Consider the following 21,050-nt stretch of genomic DNA (forward strand, 5'->3'; position numbering starts at 1 on the left):
ACAAACGAGCATTTACTTTATATTTATAATTAATTCATCATGGATCACTTGTCCGTTTAAGTAAGTGTCAAAGTTCAAGTGTATGTGCAGGAACTTATTAGCTAATAGCAAACTCTTAACAGAGCTTTGATTTACAACGAGTTAGTTTTTTACTTATTGAGTTGGGAACATCTTAGGCACCAAAAAATAATTTATGGATATTATCATCAACAAAGTCAAAGTGATATGTAATGGATTGGTAGCTAACTTTGTTATATTCATATTATATGTAACTAGTGCATGAAAGTAACAATGAAACCGAGAGGCACACAACACACTAGTGAAGATAGCCTCTGTTGTGTGATGCGTTTATTTGCCTAACTAGTGAGGTAGCCCGACATAGAGGAGGAGTAACGAACAAGAACCACAGGCTTTGATATAAAAGAAGCATCGCTACACTAATCAATATATACCTTTCTCGGCCTTTTGGCTAAGATCAAGTGTAGTATCTGTTCTTATCAGTTTAATATCTGATATGTGGGCCATTGGCTCACATGATATTAAATTTATTTTTTGAGGGGGGAGTGGCCACCATAGTAGCTTGCTACTGGTCCTCTCATGCGTAGCCCATGCCTTGCACTGTTGCAAGGGCCTGGCGCACCCCATCAAACCCAGTTTAAATATTAAAGCCTCTGGTTCATGAGCCAATGGGTGGTATTTATGATTTAAAGCCATAAGTCTAGTTCTCCGAGATTGCTTACTGAAAGAACACAGCTGATGAGTGGCCAATGAATAAACAGGGGGCAAACACTTTATGGTTTTTCTTTTTAGTCGTGCAACAAAAAATGGTTTAGTAGCAAAACTAATAGAGTTATATTTTGTACTTTTGTTTCATTTGACTTTTGAAACTATTATATTCCACCACTGACTGGTTCTACAACCAAGTTCCTGGGGTTGAAGGTAACCGATAAAATTTCATAACTTTTGGAGATTACGGCAAAGTGATTCTTACATCAATGGTGGGAATTAAACTTAAGTTCTTGTGAGATACAATATTTATTACCTGTGCCAATCATCTTTATAATAAGCTAGGTTGATCTTGAATTCAAGGCCAAGTTGTTTTCTGCTGGGAGTATCTACGAGGCTCCACACTAATGGTGAAGACAGTGTTGACAGCTGAAGAATCAAAAGGTGACATGATGAGTGGAAGAGAGAAGAGATTGGTTGGTTGGTGTGGCAAAAGTTGATCCAATTGATGATTTCCTCTTGAATTCCTTCCTTGGCATTCCAACTGAGTGCGTTGCTGACCTGAGTACTGTGATCTCCATTTCTGCCTCATCTTAAAGAAGAGATAATAATCACACTTCGGAAATTGCTGAAACCTACTTAGTCATTTTCAGTGTCTGTTCAGTGAATACAGAACTTCAAATTGGTAATAGTTTAGTCATTCTAGAACTTACAGTTGTGTATAAACCGCAGTTCTTGTGTCACTAAGGAATCTAGACTACGGTAATTTTCTTTTTACTAATAAAAAGAAACGATTTTGCATTTCTAGCCCATTTATTTAGGTTGGATGAATCAGCCCGTCCAATTTAGTGACAGACTTAAGTGGGAGCGGGCATGCCTGTTTTTTTTTTTTTTTTTTTTGGTGACTTGGGCATGCCTGTTTGATATCGCTGTCATTATTTGGAAATTTATTAATTATCGCTAGAATATTTGTATAATTTTAGACGTAATAAATATACATGAGGTGATCAATTTGTTAGTATCACAATGGTTTTGTCGTCTGTGTTTTTAGCTTTTGATTTTGATCTCGTGTCTCTTATTAATTTAACATCCATTCCAGAGTCTCTTTTGGTGCAGTGTGATTTGCCACACTAACAGAAATTTGCCAAAGTAACAGAAAACCTCTATCGCTATTTTCCTCTCTCCTTATATTCTTCTTCTTTCTTCTCTTTTCCCATTTTTCTTTCTTCCTTTGCACACACACCAGCTCATTGGCTCAGATGCCAAGTTTCAAAACAGGCCTATTTATTTATACACCATATGAATAATCACATAACATCACTGAATGTAAACTCTACTTACTACCTTGCCCCTAACAATGATATGGTAACCTCATTTGCTGAATGAACTTCTTCACCATCTTCACCTTCAATCAGTGTAGAATCTTGTTGGTGTGAATAAAATGCCGGCAACCTTGGCCGAGGCAATGGTTTATCATCATCCAACATACGAACTACAGATGACATGTTAGGCCTATGTTCTGGTCTCTCTTGCACACACAACAGCCCTGTCTGAATACATCTCAATGCTTCATCTTCATTCACCGAATCACGCAGTGATTCATCTACCAGCTCCAAAGTCCTCTCCTCATTCCATAGCTTCCATGCCTGAAAAGATGTCAAAATTATTATTTTCTAATTTTGGACCTATATGAGCTACAATAATAGCTACTACTAACACACAACACTTACAAATCCCAGAAGGTTAAGACTTTGGTCTGGGACACAAAACTCTCTTGTCTTCCTCCCACTGACTACCTCAAGCACGATTACACCAAAGGCGAACACATCAGATTTCATTGAGAAAGATCCACGCACTGCATACTCGGGCGAAATATAACCACTGCATTGTTGCGTGTATCTCACATAAGAATCATGATACATGACACAAAAAATGTTACAGTTCTAAGTATGAACAATACTCTAGCCTACTTACTGAGTTCCCACCACTCTTCCAGTCTTGTCTTCAGTCTGATCACTTGCAAATGTCCTAGCAAGACCGAAGTCTGATATTTTTGCATTCATTTCTTCGTCAAGAAGAATATTACTAGTTTTTAGATCTCTATGAATGACTCTTAGCCTAGAGTCCTGATGCAGATAGACTAGGCCTCTAGCTGTACCACTAATAATGTGAAAGCGCTTAGTCCAATCCAATAATTTTCTTCTAGCATCATCTATCATGTTGAGAAAGTAAAATGTTAAAATGATTATCTACTAGTTAATACCTCAGAGAAAGAAGCATAAATTCAAGATAGTTAAGAAATGAACCAAAAATAAAGTAGTCCAAACTCCTGTTGGGCATGAGCTCATAAATCAAAAGTTTCTCTTCTTGCTGAATGCAACAACCAAGAAGCTTTACGAGGTTGCGATGCTGAAGTTTTGCAATTAGCTGAACTTCCGTTTTGAACTCTTGCAGTCCTTGGTCGGAGTTCTTGCAAAGTCTCTTGACTGCAATCTCTGTCCCGTTTGCAAGTACACCCTGATGATGACAATTGTTAGCACAAAATATGTGGAGTACTGAAGTATATAATACCACAGTGAGCATGTCAAGTTATTTTAGTACCTTATAAACTGGTCCATATCCTCCTCTTCCCATTTCATTACTGCTAGAAAATTGATCAGTAGCATAAATTATAGTTGATAAATCAAATGTTGGAAAGTCCGCGTCTTCCTTTTCCATTTTGCGAACATGTTTCAACCAAAATATATCTAGCAAAATGAAGAGTGATACGAGAGAGAAATTAATTTAAAGTTCTGGAGTTTAACAAGGTTGATGTAAAGAACCACCAGCCTTTCAATATTGCAAAGTTATATTTCTTCCAAATATTGGTGTAGTAGTAGAATTCACATGTAGAACATTACGTATTCACCTGGATCCTCAAGTTTTTTTCTCCATAGAAATAATTTCAGTCCAAGTATTATGATCGTGATGAACAATATAGAGCCAACAATGATGCCTTCTAGCTTACTCTTGCTGGAATAATTTTTCTTCTTATCATCTGAGATATCAAAATTTAAGAGCATTGTTCCTTAATTCATTACATTATCTATTTTGAAATTATAATGCAGGGAATCAAAAACAATAATACGTAACGGAGAAAAGCAAACCTATTCGAATATAGAAGTCTTGTGTCCCTTGTCTAATGTCAATAAGATCATGAAACCAGATCAAGCAACCGCTTCCTCCATCACGGATATCCAAATTGGAATATGCCGTACAAGAACAATTTTTCAGACAGAATTCCTTGCATTCCAGCAGGTTCATGGTCCTGTTATACCAAGAAGCAGACGTGTCCGGCAATACTATGCTGGTGACCTTCTTGAATCCATCTCTGCTGCAACTTAAAGGAGTGATCCTAACACAACCATCAGACCAATCAGATTCCTTCCATTTTCCAGGATATTTTGGTGCGAATCCTTCAAGGCATGAACAGACAGGAGTAGGGGTAGTACTGCAAATAGAATTTGCACCACACAGAGCATACTTGTCACATTCAGCCTCCGGTATAGAAATAAGGGTCTCCCAGCCTCTGGTTTGTATTGACCAATGCAAAACCTGAATACCTCCCCAAGGGTACACTACACCTCTAATATATTTGGATGTATTTTCTGGTCTGAACCTAACAAACACCTCTTTTTCATTGAAAACAAATTGAGATGAGAATTGGCTATAGCGCAAATAAAGTGTAGCTCCTGAAAACATTAGCCCATTCCATGGCCCTACTCTAATTGTTGTGGCATTTCCATTCATTAGAACTATTTGCGGATCGCCTCGAAGGTCTATTCTAAATGTGTAGTGTCCGCGGCCGGGATCATCAGTACTTTTTGAAGATGATAGAGTCCTCTCTAGACTTGTCCCAAGATCCCATCCCAGCTTCATTCCGGGCACGAATGTATCACAAGGATAATCAAAGCTCTGCCACAGAAAGTGGTCACTATTATGACCATCTTTGACAACAAGATTTCCTGATTCCAAGAGCTGTGCAATTGGATTCCGTTTGTCTCCTGCTTTGCTTGACATGTTGGAGGACCATACAACGCTGCTGTTGGTGCTGCCATTAATAAGGACAACAAGTCCTTCACCGGTGACTTTTAGAATTCCGGAGGTGTTGTTGAGCGGTTTTTCTCTATTAGCCACCCAGACCACTACCTGAGGGGATATGTTATGGTACCAGATTCCTAAGTATCGGCCCTTTGAATTTCCGGGGCTGTAGAAGCCAAGTTCAAAGGTTCCTCCACTCGAAATTAATGTCTCTCCATCAGTGATGGATTGAAAAGGAGTTATATTGTCCAGCGAGGTAGAGTTTCTTAATATAAATGACAATAGAATGGACCAAAACCATAGATTTTTCTTGTTTTGCATTATTTTTGTGATGTACAACTTGTTCCTACTTTAATACAAGGAAAAATTTGATTTCCCTTTGTTGGTCTTTTAAACATTAAAACATGTTTATAAGTAAACAACAGGGAAACATGGTTGGACCTACTCACAAGTAAGAGGGGTCATTGCATATTGATAATCTGATATTTTTAAAAGAATAAAACCGAAATCAATAAAAATCAGCTAATATGAATTTTGGATGTGTAATTTTTAGATTTCAGATTTATAATCTTTTAATTTTTGAATGTACAAAATTTTTGTTACTAGAGTTATTTCTATTAGTTTGCTAACAAAATTGAATACTAATCATCTTTTTAAATTTCGTCTAATACTAGAATAATAAAAGAAATTAGGGTTTAGCTATCATGTATTTTTTGGACAGATATTTATGTTACTAACTACAAAAGTTTTTATAAAAAAATATAAAATTTTAGTTTTTCATTGCATTTATGATACATTTATTAAAATAAAAAACTTTTACTAATGATAGTCTTAATATAATAACACCGGCACAAATGTAAACTTTCACTATGCACATCTCAATTTCAAACAGGGTATTTGACTATAAGATGAATGCAGCAGCAGCAGTTTTAGTTCAACGTAGATAAAGACTAAGAGTCTGAATATCTCTTTCGAAACAGTTCATCAAGAAATTTGGCAATTCCATCAAATGGCAGATCAAATAGGGAAACAGAAAGAGATATTCAGCAACAATTGGCTAGGCGGCTGCATAATGATTAATAAATTGGATTTTTTCAGAGCTAACATTGAATGTGCAATTAAAGACTTTACCAACGAGCATTCATGGTATGGGTTCCATTTTGTTTTTTTTTTTTTCTCAACTCAACTTTCTTCTTATTTTATGAAACAACAATATTAATATATTATATCTCTACGATTTTTATGCTACACCATGCTAACTACATTTCTTTGGTAATTTTGGAACCATTAATGTAATTATCAGATAAGGCTGCATCCATTACATTATGAAAATGTTTAGGGGACCAGCAACTTTATTAAATTCTGGCCAGTATGTAACCAGCAAAAAAAAGTAAGTTATTGGATGAAATTTCATACCATTAAAATCACCATTAATGGCTATTTAATAACTATAAATCACAAAACTTGCTATCCCCTAGCACCCCTCTTACATTATTTGGGTGCAGTTGTTGTATGGATCTGCCTTAACACTTAATACTTGTATACCGGATAACCTATTTAAAAGCTTAAAATGCTAAATAAAATACATAAATAATTATATATTTCTAATATTTATAAAAGTTTAGTATTTTCTAATAGTTTGTAATCACTGAAAAGTAAGAGAAAAAAAGATGACATATGATGAGTCACACATCACTTATCTTCTTATAGTCAAAGAAAACATCAGTTTTCAAGTGATTATCCAACTAAATTTCTATAGTTGCCATTTAATTATTTTTTACTGTATTTTTATCCGATTCTAGCAAACTGATGCTGACTCCCCAATGATTAATCAACAGTTATTTTTTTCTTCCATTGCACTTTTCACTTATCAGATGTTAGTATGGTACAGTCTGAATTATAACCATGTGATCATTTAAATCAGAAACGACCTTTTCGGGCAAACAGACAAACTTATCTTTCTTTTGTCTTCTTAACTTTTTTATTATAGCATTCAGCTACGGAAGCATAACGTATTATATTTGCGATAGTACTAGATTTGAGAGCATTAGTTTATATATATTTAGTAACATTCTTAGCAGAAACCTTAATTAAGCTAACATGCATGCTTTTTATAAAATTCATCCTTACCAGTTGTCGCCGTTGATCTTGACCTTCAATTTAACATTCCATAAGATAAGCACAACACCGTTGCTTAAGATATAAAGTTCCAATATTAATTAATAATTATCATTAAAAATATAGCACGATGGCTGCTCAAATATTATACTGCTAACATGTGGATGCCAAAGTATCGGTATAAAAAATTCAAAATATTGATGCAAAGTTGAAAACCGTGGAAGCAGAGCCGTTGAGGCGAATGATGTCAGCCATTATTTGGTCTTCCAAGGCCTTTTCTCTGCGTGGAACAAGTCTATACGAAAGGAATAAAACACATCTTGAAATGATATTTCGGAAGCTCTCTGAATCAATTCATTAAACAGTTCGTGAACATTCCGGAGATCAAGCAGTTCCACAAACTCATTGCTCAGACTGAGGAGATCTTCGATTCCTCATTTATCTCTTTAGAAGCCTTGGAGAGTGAAGAACACTCATCATATCAACCGTTATTAGCACAACTAGCATGCAGTTGAATATTGTTATGAGTTATGACTCCACTCCTAAGTTAGTTAGAATGACTGCCACGCTGGCAATTCTGTTACGACAAAGCTCTAACTGCTTCCTCTCTTGTAGAGAAATTTATATACAAAGCACCAAAGACTACGCTATATGTGAATCAATACGAAAATAAAAACTTTATACACTGATCACACACAAATTCTCATTTGACCAGGAATAAAAGTGAAACTGGAAAATCAAAACAAGCTGCCACTTAGCCCTATAGCATTAAAAATGTAAGATCTAATCACTATCTTGCCCCTAACGATGAAACGGTAACCTCATTTGCTGAAACTTCATCATCTCTTCCCAGAGATTCTTCATGGTGCGAGTAAAACGCCGGCAGCCTCGGCTCAGGCAACGGTTTATCATCTTCCAGCATACGAACTACAGATGACATGTTAGGCCTATCTTCTGGTCTCCCTTGAACACATAAAAGCCCTATCTGTATGCATCTCAATGCTTCAACTTCAATGACCGAATCGCGCACTGATTCATCCACTAGCTCCAAAGGCCTCTCCTCATTCCAGAGCTCCCATGCCTTAAAGAGTCAAAATTATTATTATGCGAATTACTGTGAAGTGTGAAACTTTATCCTTATTCTATGGTATTACTTACATGTCCAAGAAGGTAGAGACGTTGGTGAGGGACGCAAAACTCTCTGTTCTTCTTCCCACTGACTATCTCAAGCACAATTACGCCAAAGGCGAACACATCAGATTTCGTTGAGAAGGATCCGTGCACTGCATACTCAGGAGAAATATAGCCACTGCATTGCATTTAGTGCATCACATAAGAATTCCGATGGAAAAAATGTTGCAACTTGAACTAGTAAACAATATTTTAGCCTACTAACTAAGTTCCCATCACTCTTTTTGTTGTGGCCTCAGATTGATCTCCGGCAAATGTCCTAGCAAGACCAAAGTCTGATATTTTCGCGTTCATGTCTTTATCAAGAAGGATATTGCTAGCTTTTAGATCTCTGTGAATAACTCTTAGCCTAGAATCCTGATGTAAATAAACTAGTCCTCGAGCTGTCCCGCCTATAATTTGAAAGCGCTTCGCCCAATCTAATAATTTTCTTCTAGAATCATCTGCCATGTTGATAATATTCAAAGTTAACATGAGATCTAATCAATGATAAATGTGAAAGAGAACAATAATTCAAGATGGTTAAGGCATGAACCAAAAATAAAAGTGTCCAAACTCCTATTGGGCACGAGCTCATAAATCAAGAGTTTTTCGTTTGGCTGAATGCAGCAACCAAGAAGCTTTACAAGATTGCGATGCTGAAGTTTTGCAATTAACTGAACTTCATTTTTAAGTTCATCCAGTCCTTGTTCAGAGTCAATGGAAAGCCTCTTGACTGCAATCTCTGTCCCATTTTCAAGTGCACCCTGATAACAAATGTTAGGACAACACGGAGAATAATAACATGGCGAAATTATTCAAATCAATTACCTTGTATACCGATCCAAATCCACCTTCTCCCAATTTGTTGTCACTAGAGAAGTAATTAGTGGCATAAACTACGGTTGATAAATCAAATATTGGCAGATCCATGTCATCTTTTTCCCTTTTGTGAGCCCATTGCTTCCACCAAAATATTTCTATCAATATGAGAATGATTAGCAAATAGCTATTTATCAGAATGTCTAGAATTCATGTTGATTTATTAATCAACTGTGGAGTTGAAAAACACATTGGATTGATTTGTTGAGTTTGAAAAAGAATAAAGATTCATCAAGCAAAAGATGATAAGACTGACGGGACTGCAAACTCGTAGTTCTCCCAAATATTAGTGTAGATAGGAGTAGTCACATACTAAATATCCGGAACTCACCTGGCTCCTCAAGTATCTTTCTCCATAGACATAGAACCAGTCCAACATCATGCTCATAAAGAACAAAATGTTGCCAACAATCATGCCTACAAGCTTTTTCTTGTTTGACTCATCACCTGAGGTATCAAGGTTCAAGAGCATGGTTCTTTCAATCTTTCATTACACTGATGTATTGTGAAAATACAATGTAGTAAATAATAAATCAATAAGTGAGACAAAATGAACATATTAAAAAAAATGATTTTCCTTAAAGGGGTACCTAGCTCTGTCATAGGTAGTCGAATATAAAGGTCTTGTCCTCCTTGTCTCATGTCAATCAAATCATGAAACCAAAGTATGCAACCACTTCCTCCACCACGGACATCCAAATTGGAATATGCCGTACAAGAACAATTTTTCCTACACAAGTCCTCACATTCCTGCAGGTTCATGGTCATGTTATGTCATGGCCCGAACCTGGCCATGACTGGCGCTCAAGGGACAAGTCCCTCAGCAAGTCAAACGACCAAAATTTCAGAAAAACGGACAGAATCTCCTCTGTTTCTAGGACCTTACCAACATGAATATTAATTCCCTGTATCAATAATAAACATCTATTTCCATAGACAACAACAACAGCACATTCCAACTACATCCATAACCACATATATCCAAAATACGCATCATATATATATATCAAGTTGATAAATAGAGTATATAGTTAAATCCATAAGTCTTACATAACTAACTTATAATTACTATATAAACAGTTCGAGATTCAAAATAGCATAACCTACACGAGGATCCTGCCTGTGACATATGGAGCATTGACATAATCTAAATTTTGAGCAAAGGTTCCATTACATAATACTTAGCCCTTGAAAAGAAGAATGGCTCACCAAAATGACTATGATCTACTGAGGAGCAGGTGGAATGGAACCTGGAATGACTCCCGTATCTGAAAAATATGAGAATATAATAGGGTGAGTTTTGCAACTCAATGAGCAAACATTATATCTATAACTCACACGAGACAATACAAGTTTTACCATGAAAATTTATACTTCTTTTCAGAGATGAGGAATCCATATTAAGTAACTATGCAAATAAATAGATAAATAAGTAAGCAGAATGAACTGAAATGGGAGTTCTCATTCCAGAAGTCAAATCAAATCGAATATTACACATCTAGGGCGGCTCCACCTCTAAGGGTAGCCCTTTCCTCTAGTGTGTCCGTACGGTATAACAGATCCAACGTGTGGCCTACACGTTGGGCTAGCAACGCCCCTGCTAGCTGAGGTCTGAGTTAGATGCATCTAAGTTAACGTCATAACCGCCGTTAACTACGGTTTTCTAGTCAGAGTCTCCCAAACCAATCCAAACCAAATCATTTATAATAAATCTCTAATAATTATAACATATTACTAAATTTTCATATTAAGTCAAAATATATATAAGAATGCATACTAAAATCTAATTAAAATTTAATAAAGTCAAATAAAAAAAAACGTGTATGCTTTACAAAATATATAAATATCGTCTCGTGTGTATTTTTATAAAATTGTGAGTTTCACGAATCATTATTTATTTCAAAAATTCAAAAATCACAATAGTAAAATATTTTCAAACTCTAAAATTAATGATTCAACAAAATATTGGTAATAATATATTTAAAAAAACAATTATAGATATAATATCCACTCACAACTTGATTCCAAAGAACCGGAAGCAACTCTGAGCGCGTCAACGAGCTACCAATTGATGTCCAAAAATTCTACAACTCTAGAAATAGGACAATAATAATATTTGTGAGCTACTAATATTGTCAATTAACATAATCTTGCTCACCTTAACAAAAGCCCCAAATTTTCTAACCCTAATAACCCTAATTCGGATTTATACATACCCATAAATATAGAGATGACAAGAATTGGGAATATGGCTAATTATTGAGTCAAAGAGTTACCTTAAAGTCTCAATAATAATTGGAACTCAAGGATTGAATGGTTCCTTCACTCATTAAGTTGAAATCACATGATTTGGAGGTTTTGAGAAAATAAGATTTTGAATAAAAGAGGTAGAGTAGAGAAGAAAAGAAAGCAAGATGATAAAGGTGAGTTTGATGATATAGGGTGGTTGATGCAAGGAGAAGAGATGAGGAATTGTAGTTGAGAAGGAAAGAGAAAGAGGATTTTTAGTGTTGTTGTTAGGAAGAAATAAAAAGAAGAAATGAAAGAAAGAAGGGGAGTGTCGAAGGAGGGGGGGGCACGGAGAAGAGAAAATAAATGTTTAAGTGGGGGCATGTGCCCCCCACGTGCTCTCCCCCCTTTTCTTTTTTTTTTTTTTTCTTGTCGGTTACTACATTCTCTCCCCCTTAGAAAATTCGGTCCCCGAATTTTGAATTTATATACGGTGATAAGTGTGATAGTTACCTTCGGACTCAAACAAATACGGATATTTGTCGCGCATAGCGTCCTCTACTTCCCAAGTTGCTTCTTCTACCGAATGATTCTTCCAAACAACCTTCACAGACGCTATCTCTTTAGAACGTAGTTTCTTTACTTGGCGATCAACTATAGCCACCGGTTCCTCTTCAAATGATAAATCTTCCTTCAGCTCTATGGCTTGTGGTGCAAGCACATGAGATGAGTCAGGAAGGTATTCGCGCAACATTGATACGTGAAAGACTGGATGAATCATAGACAACTCAGGCGGCAATGCCAAGCGGTAAGCAACTGCACCTATTCTGTCCAGTATCTCAAATGGACCAATGTATCGAGGACTAAGCTTGCCTCTTTTCCCAAACCTCATCACTCCCTTCATAGGCGACACTCTAAGAAATACCTGATCACCCACTGAAAACTCTAAGTTACGCCTTCTGTTATCAACATAGGCCTTCTGCCTACTCTGAGCTGCTAATAAACGTTCTCTTATTATGCGAACCTTCTCAACTGCATCTTGTACCAAATTTGGCCCCAAAAGCTTAACCTCACCAACCTCAAACCACCCAACAGGTGACCTGCATCTTCTCCCATAAAGAGCCTCAAAAGGTGCCATTTGAATGCTGGCTTGATAACTATTATTATAAGAGAACTCGATCAAAGGTAGATAGCTGTCCCAATTTCCACCAAAATCTAGAACACAACACCTTAACATGTCTTCCAATATCTGGATCGTCCTCTCTGATTGTCCATCGGTTTGAGGGTGAAAAGCTGTGCTAAGATCCAGACGAGTTCCTAACGCTTTTTGAAAAGATTTCCAAAAATGAGAGGTAAACTGGGGCCCGCGATCTGAAATAATGGACACTGGAATTCCATGTAGCTTAACTATCTCATCAACATAAAGTTGAGCATATCGAGCTGTACTAAAAGTTGTTTTTACCGGAAGAAAGTGAGCTGACTTTGTCATTCTATCCACAATTACCCAAATTGAATCAAAACCTTTAAAGCTACGAGGTAAACCTGTTACAAAATCCATCGTAATCCTTTCCCACTTCCATTCAGGTATCTCAATTTGTTGCAATAACCCAGCAGGTCTTTGATGTTCAGCTTTAACCTGTTGGCAAGTTAAGCAATGAGAAACAAAAATCCCTATGTCTTTTTTCATGCCTTCCCACCAAAACAATTGTTTCAAATCTTGATACATCTTATTGGAGCCCGGATGAACGGTATACTTAGAATTGTGAGCCTCCTCCAAAATAGCTTTCTTCAAGTCGTGGTTATCTGGCACACATAAGCGTTGACCACAACGCAAGACATCTTGATCAAGAGAAAATTTTGAGTTTCTCCCATTGCGAACATCTTCTATAAGCTTTCTTAGTTTCGGGTCATCACGTTGTGCAGCCTTGATCTGTTCTATTAGGGAAGATTGGGCTCGAACATGTGCTAAGAAAACTCCTGATTCTCCAATGTCAAATTGAATTCCACCGGCCTCCAATTGATGGACTTCTTCAACAATTGGTCTCCTTGCAAGAGTGATATGGGCCAAGCTACCCATAGATTTTCTACTGAGGGCATCTGCTACAACATTTGCCTTTCCAGGATGATACAAAATAGTACAATCGTAATCTTTTAGCAACTCCATCCACCTCCGTTGTCTCAAATTTAAATCCTTCTGTTGAAATATATACTTCAAACTCTTGTGATCCGTATAGATCTCACAGGTCTCACCATAAAGGTAGTGTCTCCAAATCTTCAAAGCAAAAATGACTGCTGCCATTTCCAGGTCATGAGTTGGATAATTCTGCTCATGCTTCTTGAGTTGTCGTGAGGCATAGGCAATAACGCGGCCATGCTGCATCAATACACAACCCAGTCCTATCCGAGATGCGTCACAAAAGACTGAGAATCTCCCAGACCCAGAAGGTAAAACAAGAACTGGTGCTGAGGTTAGACAAGTCTTAAGTGTCTGGAAACTTTCCTCACAAGCTTCTGACCATTGAAACTTCACATTTTTCTGAGTTAACTTGGTTAATGGTGCCGAAATTCTGGAGAAGTTCTTGATGAATCGCCGATAGTAACCGACCAATCCTAGAAAGCTACGAATTTCCGTCACTGTAGTAGGCCTTGGCCACTTCTGAACGGCTTCTACTTTCTTTGGATCCACCATGATTCCATCTTTTGATACCACATGCCCCAAAAATGTCACTTGATCAAGCCAAAACTCACATTTAGAAAACTTAGCATAAAGCTTGTGATCCCTTAAGGTTTGTAACACAATCCTCAAATGATACTCATGCTCTGTATCATTTTTCGAATACACGAAGATATCATCGATGAAGACGATAACAAAGCGATCTAAGAAAGGTTTGAAGACTCGATTCATTAAGTCCATGAAAGCTGCAGGCGCATTCGTCAGACCAAAGGACATTACTAAGAACTCATAGTGGCCATAGCGAGTACGAAAAGCAGTTTTCGGAATGTCTTCCTCTTTTATCTTCAATTGATGGTACCCTGAACGCAAGTCGATCTTTGAGAAACAGGTAGCTCCTTGAAGTTGATCAAACAAATCATCAATCCTTGGCAATGGATACTTGTTGCGAACAGTTATCTTATTGAGCTGACGATAATCTACACATAGTCGCATCGTTCCATCCTTCTTCTTTACGAATAGAACAGGAGCTCCCCACGGAGAAGTGCTAGGACGAATGAATCCTTTCTCTAGCATATCTTCCAATTGAACTTTCAATTCTCGTAACTCAGTTGGAGCCATACGATAGGGAGGAATGGACACAAGTTGGACTCCCGGAGCTAATTCTATGGAAAACTCAACTTCGCGGTCAGGTGGCATCCTTGGTAGCTCATTAGGGAACACGTCAGGAAATTCTCTAACTATAGGAACCTGATCAAGACTAGGCACTTCGGCATCAACATCTCTAACAACTGCCAGAAATCCTTGGTTCCCCTTATCCATCAATTGCATAGCACTCATAGATGAGATGATGCTAGCTAAAGTGGGACAGTCATCACCCTAAAAACAAAATGTGAGATACCCGGTATGTCAAACTTCACAGTTTTGGAGTAACAGCCCACATCAGTATGACAAGCTGCTAACCAATCCATGCCTAAGATGACATCAATATCTTCCATTGGTTCTAAAAGGATCAAATCAGCTAAGGTTTCAACCGTATTAATTCTAACAATACAAAATCGAAACACGAATCGGACCACCGTGGAGACTCCAAGTGGAGTGCCAACATGAAATGGGTGGGATAACAGTTCAGGGTGTTTATCGAAATGAGATGCAAGATGTGGAGATACATATGAATAATGAGAACCCGTATCAAATAACACTCACGCATCTAAAGAACAAACTTGTAAAGTACCTGCCACCACAGCAATAGAAGCTTGAGCATCTTGACGTGTTAAAGCATACACACGTGCCTGACCTCTTCCTCTTTGGCTCCCTCCTCTGTTATAAGTCTGACCCCTGCCACCTGCTCCTCTGCCACTAGGACCAGAAGAATTTTCAATAGACATAGCTGAAGATGATGGCATTGGTGTTGTAGGACGTGCAATACTTGGAGCAAAGCCTCCTCTAGGATTTGGACAATCCCTCCTAAGATGACCAGATTGACCACAACCAAAACATGCACCAGTAGCCTTGAAACATATACCGGAATGGTAGATCCCACACTGCTGGCAGTAAGATTTAGTTGGTCTTGTCTGATTAGAACCATGTCCGCTAGATTGAGGGGTGCCCCCAACAAAAGGTCTTGGACTTGAAACACTCATAGGAACAGATCCAGAAGAAGCAACCCCACCGAAAGATGTTTGAGGACGAGCTCGATACCCCGAATAACCTTGCTGATTAGTCTGACCATGATGAGACTGAAATCCTCCTGAACTAGCTCCACCAGAAAATTGTCCCTTCATCTTAGGCTTCTTACCAACATCCTTAAAAGCATTTCTCTCTGCTATCCCAGCTTCAATTCCATAAGCAGAGTTTAGGACATCCTTAAAAGACATGCGTCCGACTTCAGGCATAAGAGTAGTGAACATAGGTTCTGCCAATCCACGAACGAAACGACGAACTTTCATCTCTTCTGAATTCACCAAGTACGGAGCACTCTTAGAAAGTCTAGTAAACTCCTTAGCATACTCAGTCACTGTCATGTTTTCTTGCCTTAATCTTTCAAAGGCAATTGCATCTTCTGCTTGCTTGTTAGCTGGATAAAATCGAGCGAGAAACTCTTCAGTGAACTCTTCCCAAGAAGGAGGAGGAAGTCCGGTTGCTTCTTTGCTCTCAAGAAGAGACTCATACCAATATCTTGCCGAACCACGCAAGTTGTAGGATACTAACTCAACAGCCCATTCCTTGGTGCACTTGAGAGCTCGAATAGCTTTCTTTGCGTCCTCTAGGTATTGTTGTGGATCTTCATCCAATGAATCTCCATTGAAAGTGGACGAATTCAACTTTAAATACTTCTCAATTGGTGGCTCTTGATCCCCAAACAATTGATGAACTCTATGAGGCTGAGGAATTGGCATACTAGGAATACCTGCTCCGCCCCTATTTTGATTTGTTAGGGCCTGTAATACCGCATTAAGGGTTTGATTCATTCCCCTTAATTCAGTCGCTAAGTCCGGTTGAGCCTCTCTTACTGCGGGGTTCTCTCCTTCGCGCCTATCAGCTATCCTTTGGCTCCTTGGCCTTTGTCAAAGTGCTCCAAGTGGCGGAGAAGCTGCCCTATTAGATTCAGCAGTATCAGGAGCATTAACAGCTCCACCACGTCTTTTCTTAGGTGGCATCTTCCACCTATTGAGTAAGTAAAGCGATTGGATCACCAACGACATATGTATATGCAGTTCAAAGACAATAGGACAGACAGAAAGAATTATGAGATCAAAAGATTGAGGATGACTTCCTATAGGCCTCTAGTAACATCACACTTTGTGAAAATGGGCCGGCTTCCATTTGCACAATTGCGATCTTACTAAAGGACACTTGCTCCATATTACACAGGAAAACCTAAGGCTCTGATACCACTTTGTCATGGCCCGAACCTGGCCATGACTGGCGCTCAAGGGACAAGTCCCTCAGCAAGCCAAACGACCAAAATTTCAGAAAAACGGATAGAATCTCCTCTGTTTCTAGGACCTTACCAACATGAATATTAATTCCCTGTATCAATAATAAACATCTATTTCCATAGACAACAACAACAGCACATTCCAACTACATCCATAACCACATATATCCAAAATACGCATCATATATATATATCAAGTTGATAACTAGAGTATATAGTTAAATCCATAAGTCTTACATAACTAACTTATAATTACTATATAAACAGTTCGAGATTCAAAATAGCATAACCCACACGAGGATCCTGCCTGTGACATATGGAGCATTGACATAATCTAAATTTTGAGCAAAGGTTCCATTACATAATACTTAGCCCTTGGAAAGAAGAAGGGCTCACCAAAATGACTATGATCTACTGAGGAGCAGGTGGAATGGAACCTGGAATGACTCCCGTATCTGAAAAACATGAGAATATAATAGGGTGAGTTTTGCAACTCAGTGAGCAAACATTATATCTATAACCCACACGAGACAATACAAGTTTTACCATGAAAATTTATACTTCTTTTCAGAGATGAGGAATCCATATTAAGTAACTATGCAAATAAATAGATAAATAAGTAAGCAGAATGAACTGAAATGGGAGTTCTCATTTCAGAAGTCAAATCAAATCGAATATTACACATCTAGGGCGGCTCCACCTCTAAGGGTAGCCCTTTCCTCTAGTGTGCCCGTACGGTATAACAGATCCAACGTGTGGCCTACACGTTGGGCTAGCAACGCCCCTGCTAGCTGAGGTCTGAGTTAGATGCATCTAAGTTAACGTCATAACCGCCGTTAACTACGGTTTTCTAGTCAGAGTCTCCCAAACCAATCCAAACCAAATCATTTATAACAAATCTCTAATAATTATAACATATTACTAAATTTTCATATTAAGTCAAAATATATATAAGAATGCATACTAAAATTTAATTAAAATTTAATAAAGTCAAATAAAAAAAAACGTGTATGCTTTACAAAATATATAAATATCGTCTCGTGTGTATTTTTATAAAATTGTGAGTTTTACGAATCATTATTTATTTCAAAAATTCAAAAATCACAATAGTAAAATATTTTCAAACTCTAAAATTAATGATTCAACAAAATATTGGTAATAATATATTTAAAAAAACAATTATAGATATAATATCCACTCACAACTTGATTCCAAAGAACCGGAAGCAACTCTGAGCGCGTCAACGAGCTACCAATTGATGTCCAAAAATTCTACAACTCTAGAAATAGGACAATAATAATATTTGTGAGCTACTAATATTGTCAATTAACATAATCTTGCTCACCTTAACAAAAGTCTCAAATTTTCTAACCCTAATAACCCTAATTCGGATTTATACATACCCATAAATATAGAGATGACAAGAATTGGAAATATGGCTAATTATTGAGTCAAAGAGTTACCTTAAAGTCTCAATAATAATTGGAACTCAAGGATTGAATGGTTCCTTCACTCATTAAGTTGAAATCACATGATTTGGAGGTTTTGAGAAAATAAGATTTTGAATAAAAGAGGTAGAATAGAGAAGAAAAGAAAGCAAGATGATAAAGGTGAGTTTGATGATATAGGGTGGTTGATGCAAGGAGAAGAGATGAGGAATTGTAGTTGAGAAGGAAAGAGAAAGAGGATTTTTAGTGTTGTTGTTAGGAAGAAATAAAAAGAAGAAATGAAAGAAAGAAGGGGAGTGTCGAAGGAGGGGGGGGGGCACGGAGAAGAGAAAATAAATGTTTAAGTGGGGGCATGTGCCCTCCACGTGCTCTCCCCCCTTTTCTTTTTTTTTTTTTTTTTTTTTTTTTTTTTTTTTTTTTTCTTGTCGGTTACTACATGTTATGCCAAGAGGTAGATGTGTCAGGTAACACCACACCTGAGTGCTTCTTGAAACCATCTTTGCTGCAACTTAATGGAGTGATCCTAACACAGCCATCAGACCAATATAAGTCCTTCCATTTTCTTGCGTATTTTGGAACAAATCCTTCTAGGCATGTGCAGATTGGAGCCGGAGTGCCTCTACAAACAGAATTTACACCGCAGTGCGCATACTTGTCACATTCGCCTTCTGGTAAAGAAAGAACTGTCTCCCAGCTACTGGTTTATCTTGACCAATGTAGAAGCTGTACACCGCCCCAAGGGGTCACCACACTTCTAATAACACTATAGGTATCTAAAGGTTGGAGCTTACAAATTAGCTCCTTTTCACGGAAATCATGATCAGTTGGCAGTATTTTAGTATAGCGCAAATAAATTGTAGCTCCTGAAAACACAAGTCCATTCCAGGGTCCCACTCTGACCATTATGACAGTTCCATTTGTTAGAACAGCTTGTGGAATGCCTCTGGGGTCTATTCTAAATTTGAAGTCTCCATGGCCAGGATCATCAGCACTTCTCGAAGATGTTAAAGTTCTCTCTAGCCCCGTCACTGGATCCCAACCTATCTTTGATCCTGGCAAGAGTGTATCACCAAGAAAATCAAAACTCTGCCACAAGAAGTGCTCCCCATTATGGCCATCTTTGACAACAAGATTTCCTGAGACCAGGAGCTGTGCAACCGGATTCTCCGCTTTCCCTGACATGGTGGAAGACCACACAGTGCTGTTGCTGGTGCCATTAACAAGGAGAACAAGTCCTTGATGGGTTACTTTTAAAACTCCAGAGGTATCATTGAGTGCAGTTTCTCTGTTGGCAACCCACACAACTGTTAAAGGGGACATATTGTGGTACCAGATACCAACATATCGGCCCTTTGAGTTTCCAGGACTGAAGAAACCTAGTTCAAAGATTCCTTCATGTGAAATCAATGTCTCTCCATCGCTGAGGGATTGAATAGAGGTTATATTGTTCAGCGAGGTGGAGGTTCTTAACATAAGTGAGAATAGAAAGGACCAAGACCATAGAATCTTCAACTTTTGCATGCTTTTTGGATGGGGAACAACGTGTTTCTACTAAAATACAAAAAAGAATGGTAAGGAACTGATTCTACGTGGTCAGTGTTTAAACATAAAAACATGTTTTCTTAGAAATGGGTAAAATTTTGTAGGACTGAATAAGGCGGGTTCTACCGTAGCTACGTGAGGTGGCCACGAGCTTGAGATTCCCCAAAAGGTGGACACCCAGCTGGCACGGAAATAGAGTTGACCACACTGAGAGGGCGTTTACACATGTCTGCTGGGTTTAGCATTAAGCGAGGATAATGCAACGGAAGAGTATCTATTTATTATTTATATATTTTGGTAGACCTGCCTCTTATAAAATATTAAGATCATTTAGTATTTATTCAAATTATTTAGTATATTTGAATATAATTAAATTGAATTGGTTTAATAATTAGTTTATTAGTTTGTTTAAGTAAGTATTAAGGGTTTAAATTTGTGTTGTGTATGTAATAATTCATTGGTCAACAGCAAACTTTTAAATGGAGTTCTGATTTACAACAGATTAATCCTTAATCTGCAAAACTAAAAAATATCATAAAAGACCAAAAAATATGTCTGGATATTTATTATATGATATTATACTTTGTTATTTGAATTTTTTTACACTTACAAATACTTTTGTATATGTCATTTTTACACAATTTGAATATACACAAATTTTTTGACTGTCTTTTTTATTTTTTTAACATAGTATTAAAATCATAGTATTTTCAAAAAGAATAAATGATTTTTCTTCGAATAAAATCACCATATTTTTTTACACTTTTCTTCCGTATTATTTTTCTTTTTCTTTCGTCACTACTTTGATGCTTTCTCTCCTGACTCATTAATGATTTACATATTCTCTCCAGGTCTAACGAGTCAAATACCAAATCTTGCTGCTGTAAGAGCCGACATGCGTCTCGAGTTCTCGATCTCTCCATGTCCACTGCCACCATCTTCCCCTTCATTGTTTTTCAGATTCAATCTGGACAGTCTATTTTTAATACTAGATCAATGGTCCAGATCAATGCCTCCTCTCCTCATCCGTGTTTGCTTACGTTACCTAAAGATAAATCAGCACATTAATGTGATATTCTCTTCCAATTTGATAATGTCACGTGTTAGCACACTACTGACGTGGCAAATGATGTGTCAATTAACGTGGCATTTATGTATGGACTCCGCTTAAAGTTTTTTGGTAATATATTTTCGATTTTACTCTCTATTTTTACGATTTTTGCTCCGATCTTGATATTTTTCA

The 21,050-nt window shown here is 37.5% G+C and overlaps 2 protein-coding genes, 1 non-coding gene and 1 pseudogene across 3 annotated transcripts; 1 reads left to right on the forward strand and 3 right to left on the reverse strand.

Annotated features, from left to right (window-relative positions):
• Positions 1 to 448: 448 nt before the first annotated feature.
• On the forward strand, positions 449 to 645 carry LOC148547410 (U2 spliceosomal RNA). The gene has a single exon (XR_015897396.1). It is a non-coding gene; the product is annotated as a U2 spliceosomal RNA (small nuclear RNA).
• A 1,154-nt stretch (positions 646 to 1,799) lies between these two features.
• On the reverse strand, positions 1,800 to 5,190 carry LOC107611884 (G-type lectin S-receptor-like serine/threonine-protein kinase At4g27290). Its single transcript, XM_088496875.1, has 7 exons — positions 3,873 to 5,190; positions 3,635 to 3,763; positions 3,328 to 3,473; positions 3,033 to 3,243; positions 2,701 to 2,938; positions 2,457 to 2,607; positions 1,800 to 2,372 (listed from the first exon to the last, which is right to left on the reverse strand). Exons 1-7 carry the CDS (start codon positions 5,125 to 5,127, stop codon positions 2,067 to 2,069), a joined length of 2,436 nt encoding a protein of 811 aa, XP_088353001.1. The 5' UTR covers positions 5,128 to 5,190; the 3' UTR covers positions 1,800 to 2,066.
• A 1,877-nt stretch (positions 5,191 to 7,067) lies between these two features.
• LOC148547411 (G-type lectin S-receptor-like serine/threonine-protein kinase At4g27290) lies at positions 7,068 to 19,786 on the reverse strand. Its single transcript, XM_088495429.1, has 9 exons — positions 19,057 to 19,786; positions 18,709 to 18,948; positions 9,567 to 9,749; positions 9,354 to 9,423; positions 8,926 to 9,103; positions 8,651 to 8,861; positions 8,321 to 8,558; positions 8,083 to 8,233; positions 7,068 to 8,005 (listed from the first exon to the last, which is right to left on the reverse strand). The coding sequence occupies exons 1-9, from the start codon at positions 19,784 to 19,786 to the stop codon at positions 7,715 to 7,717; spliced, it is 2,292 nt and encodes a 763-aa protein (XP_088351555.1). The 3' UTR covers positions 7,068 to 7,714.
• Positions 15,516 to 17,148, reverse strand: LOC148547412 (uncharacterized; annotated as a pseudogene).
• Positions 19,787 to 21,050: the final 1,264 nt, after the last annotated feature.

This window comes from Arachis ipaensis, chromosome B8 (genome assembly GCF_059453495.1).
Source record: "Arachis ipaensis isolate K30076 ecotype BB chromosome B8, ASM5945349v1, whole genome shotgun sequence".
Classification (NCBI taxonomy): domain Eukaryota; kingdom Viridiplantae; phylum Streptophyta; class Magnoliopsida; order Fabales; family Fabaceae; genus Arachis; species Arachis ipaensis.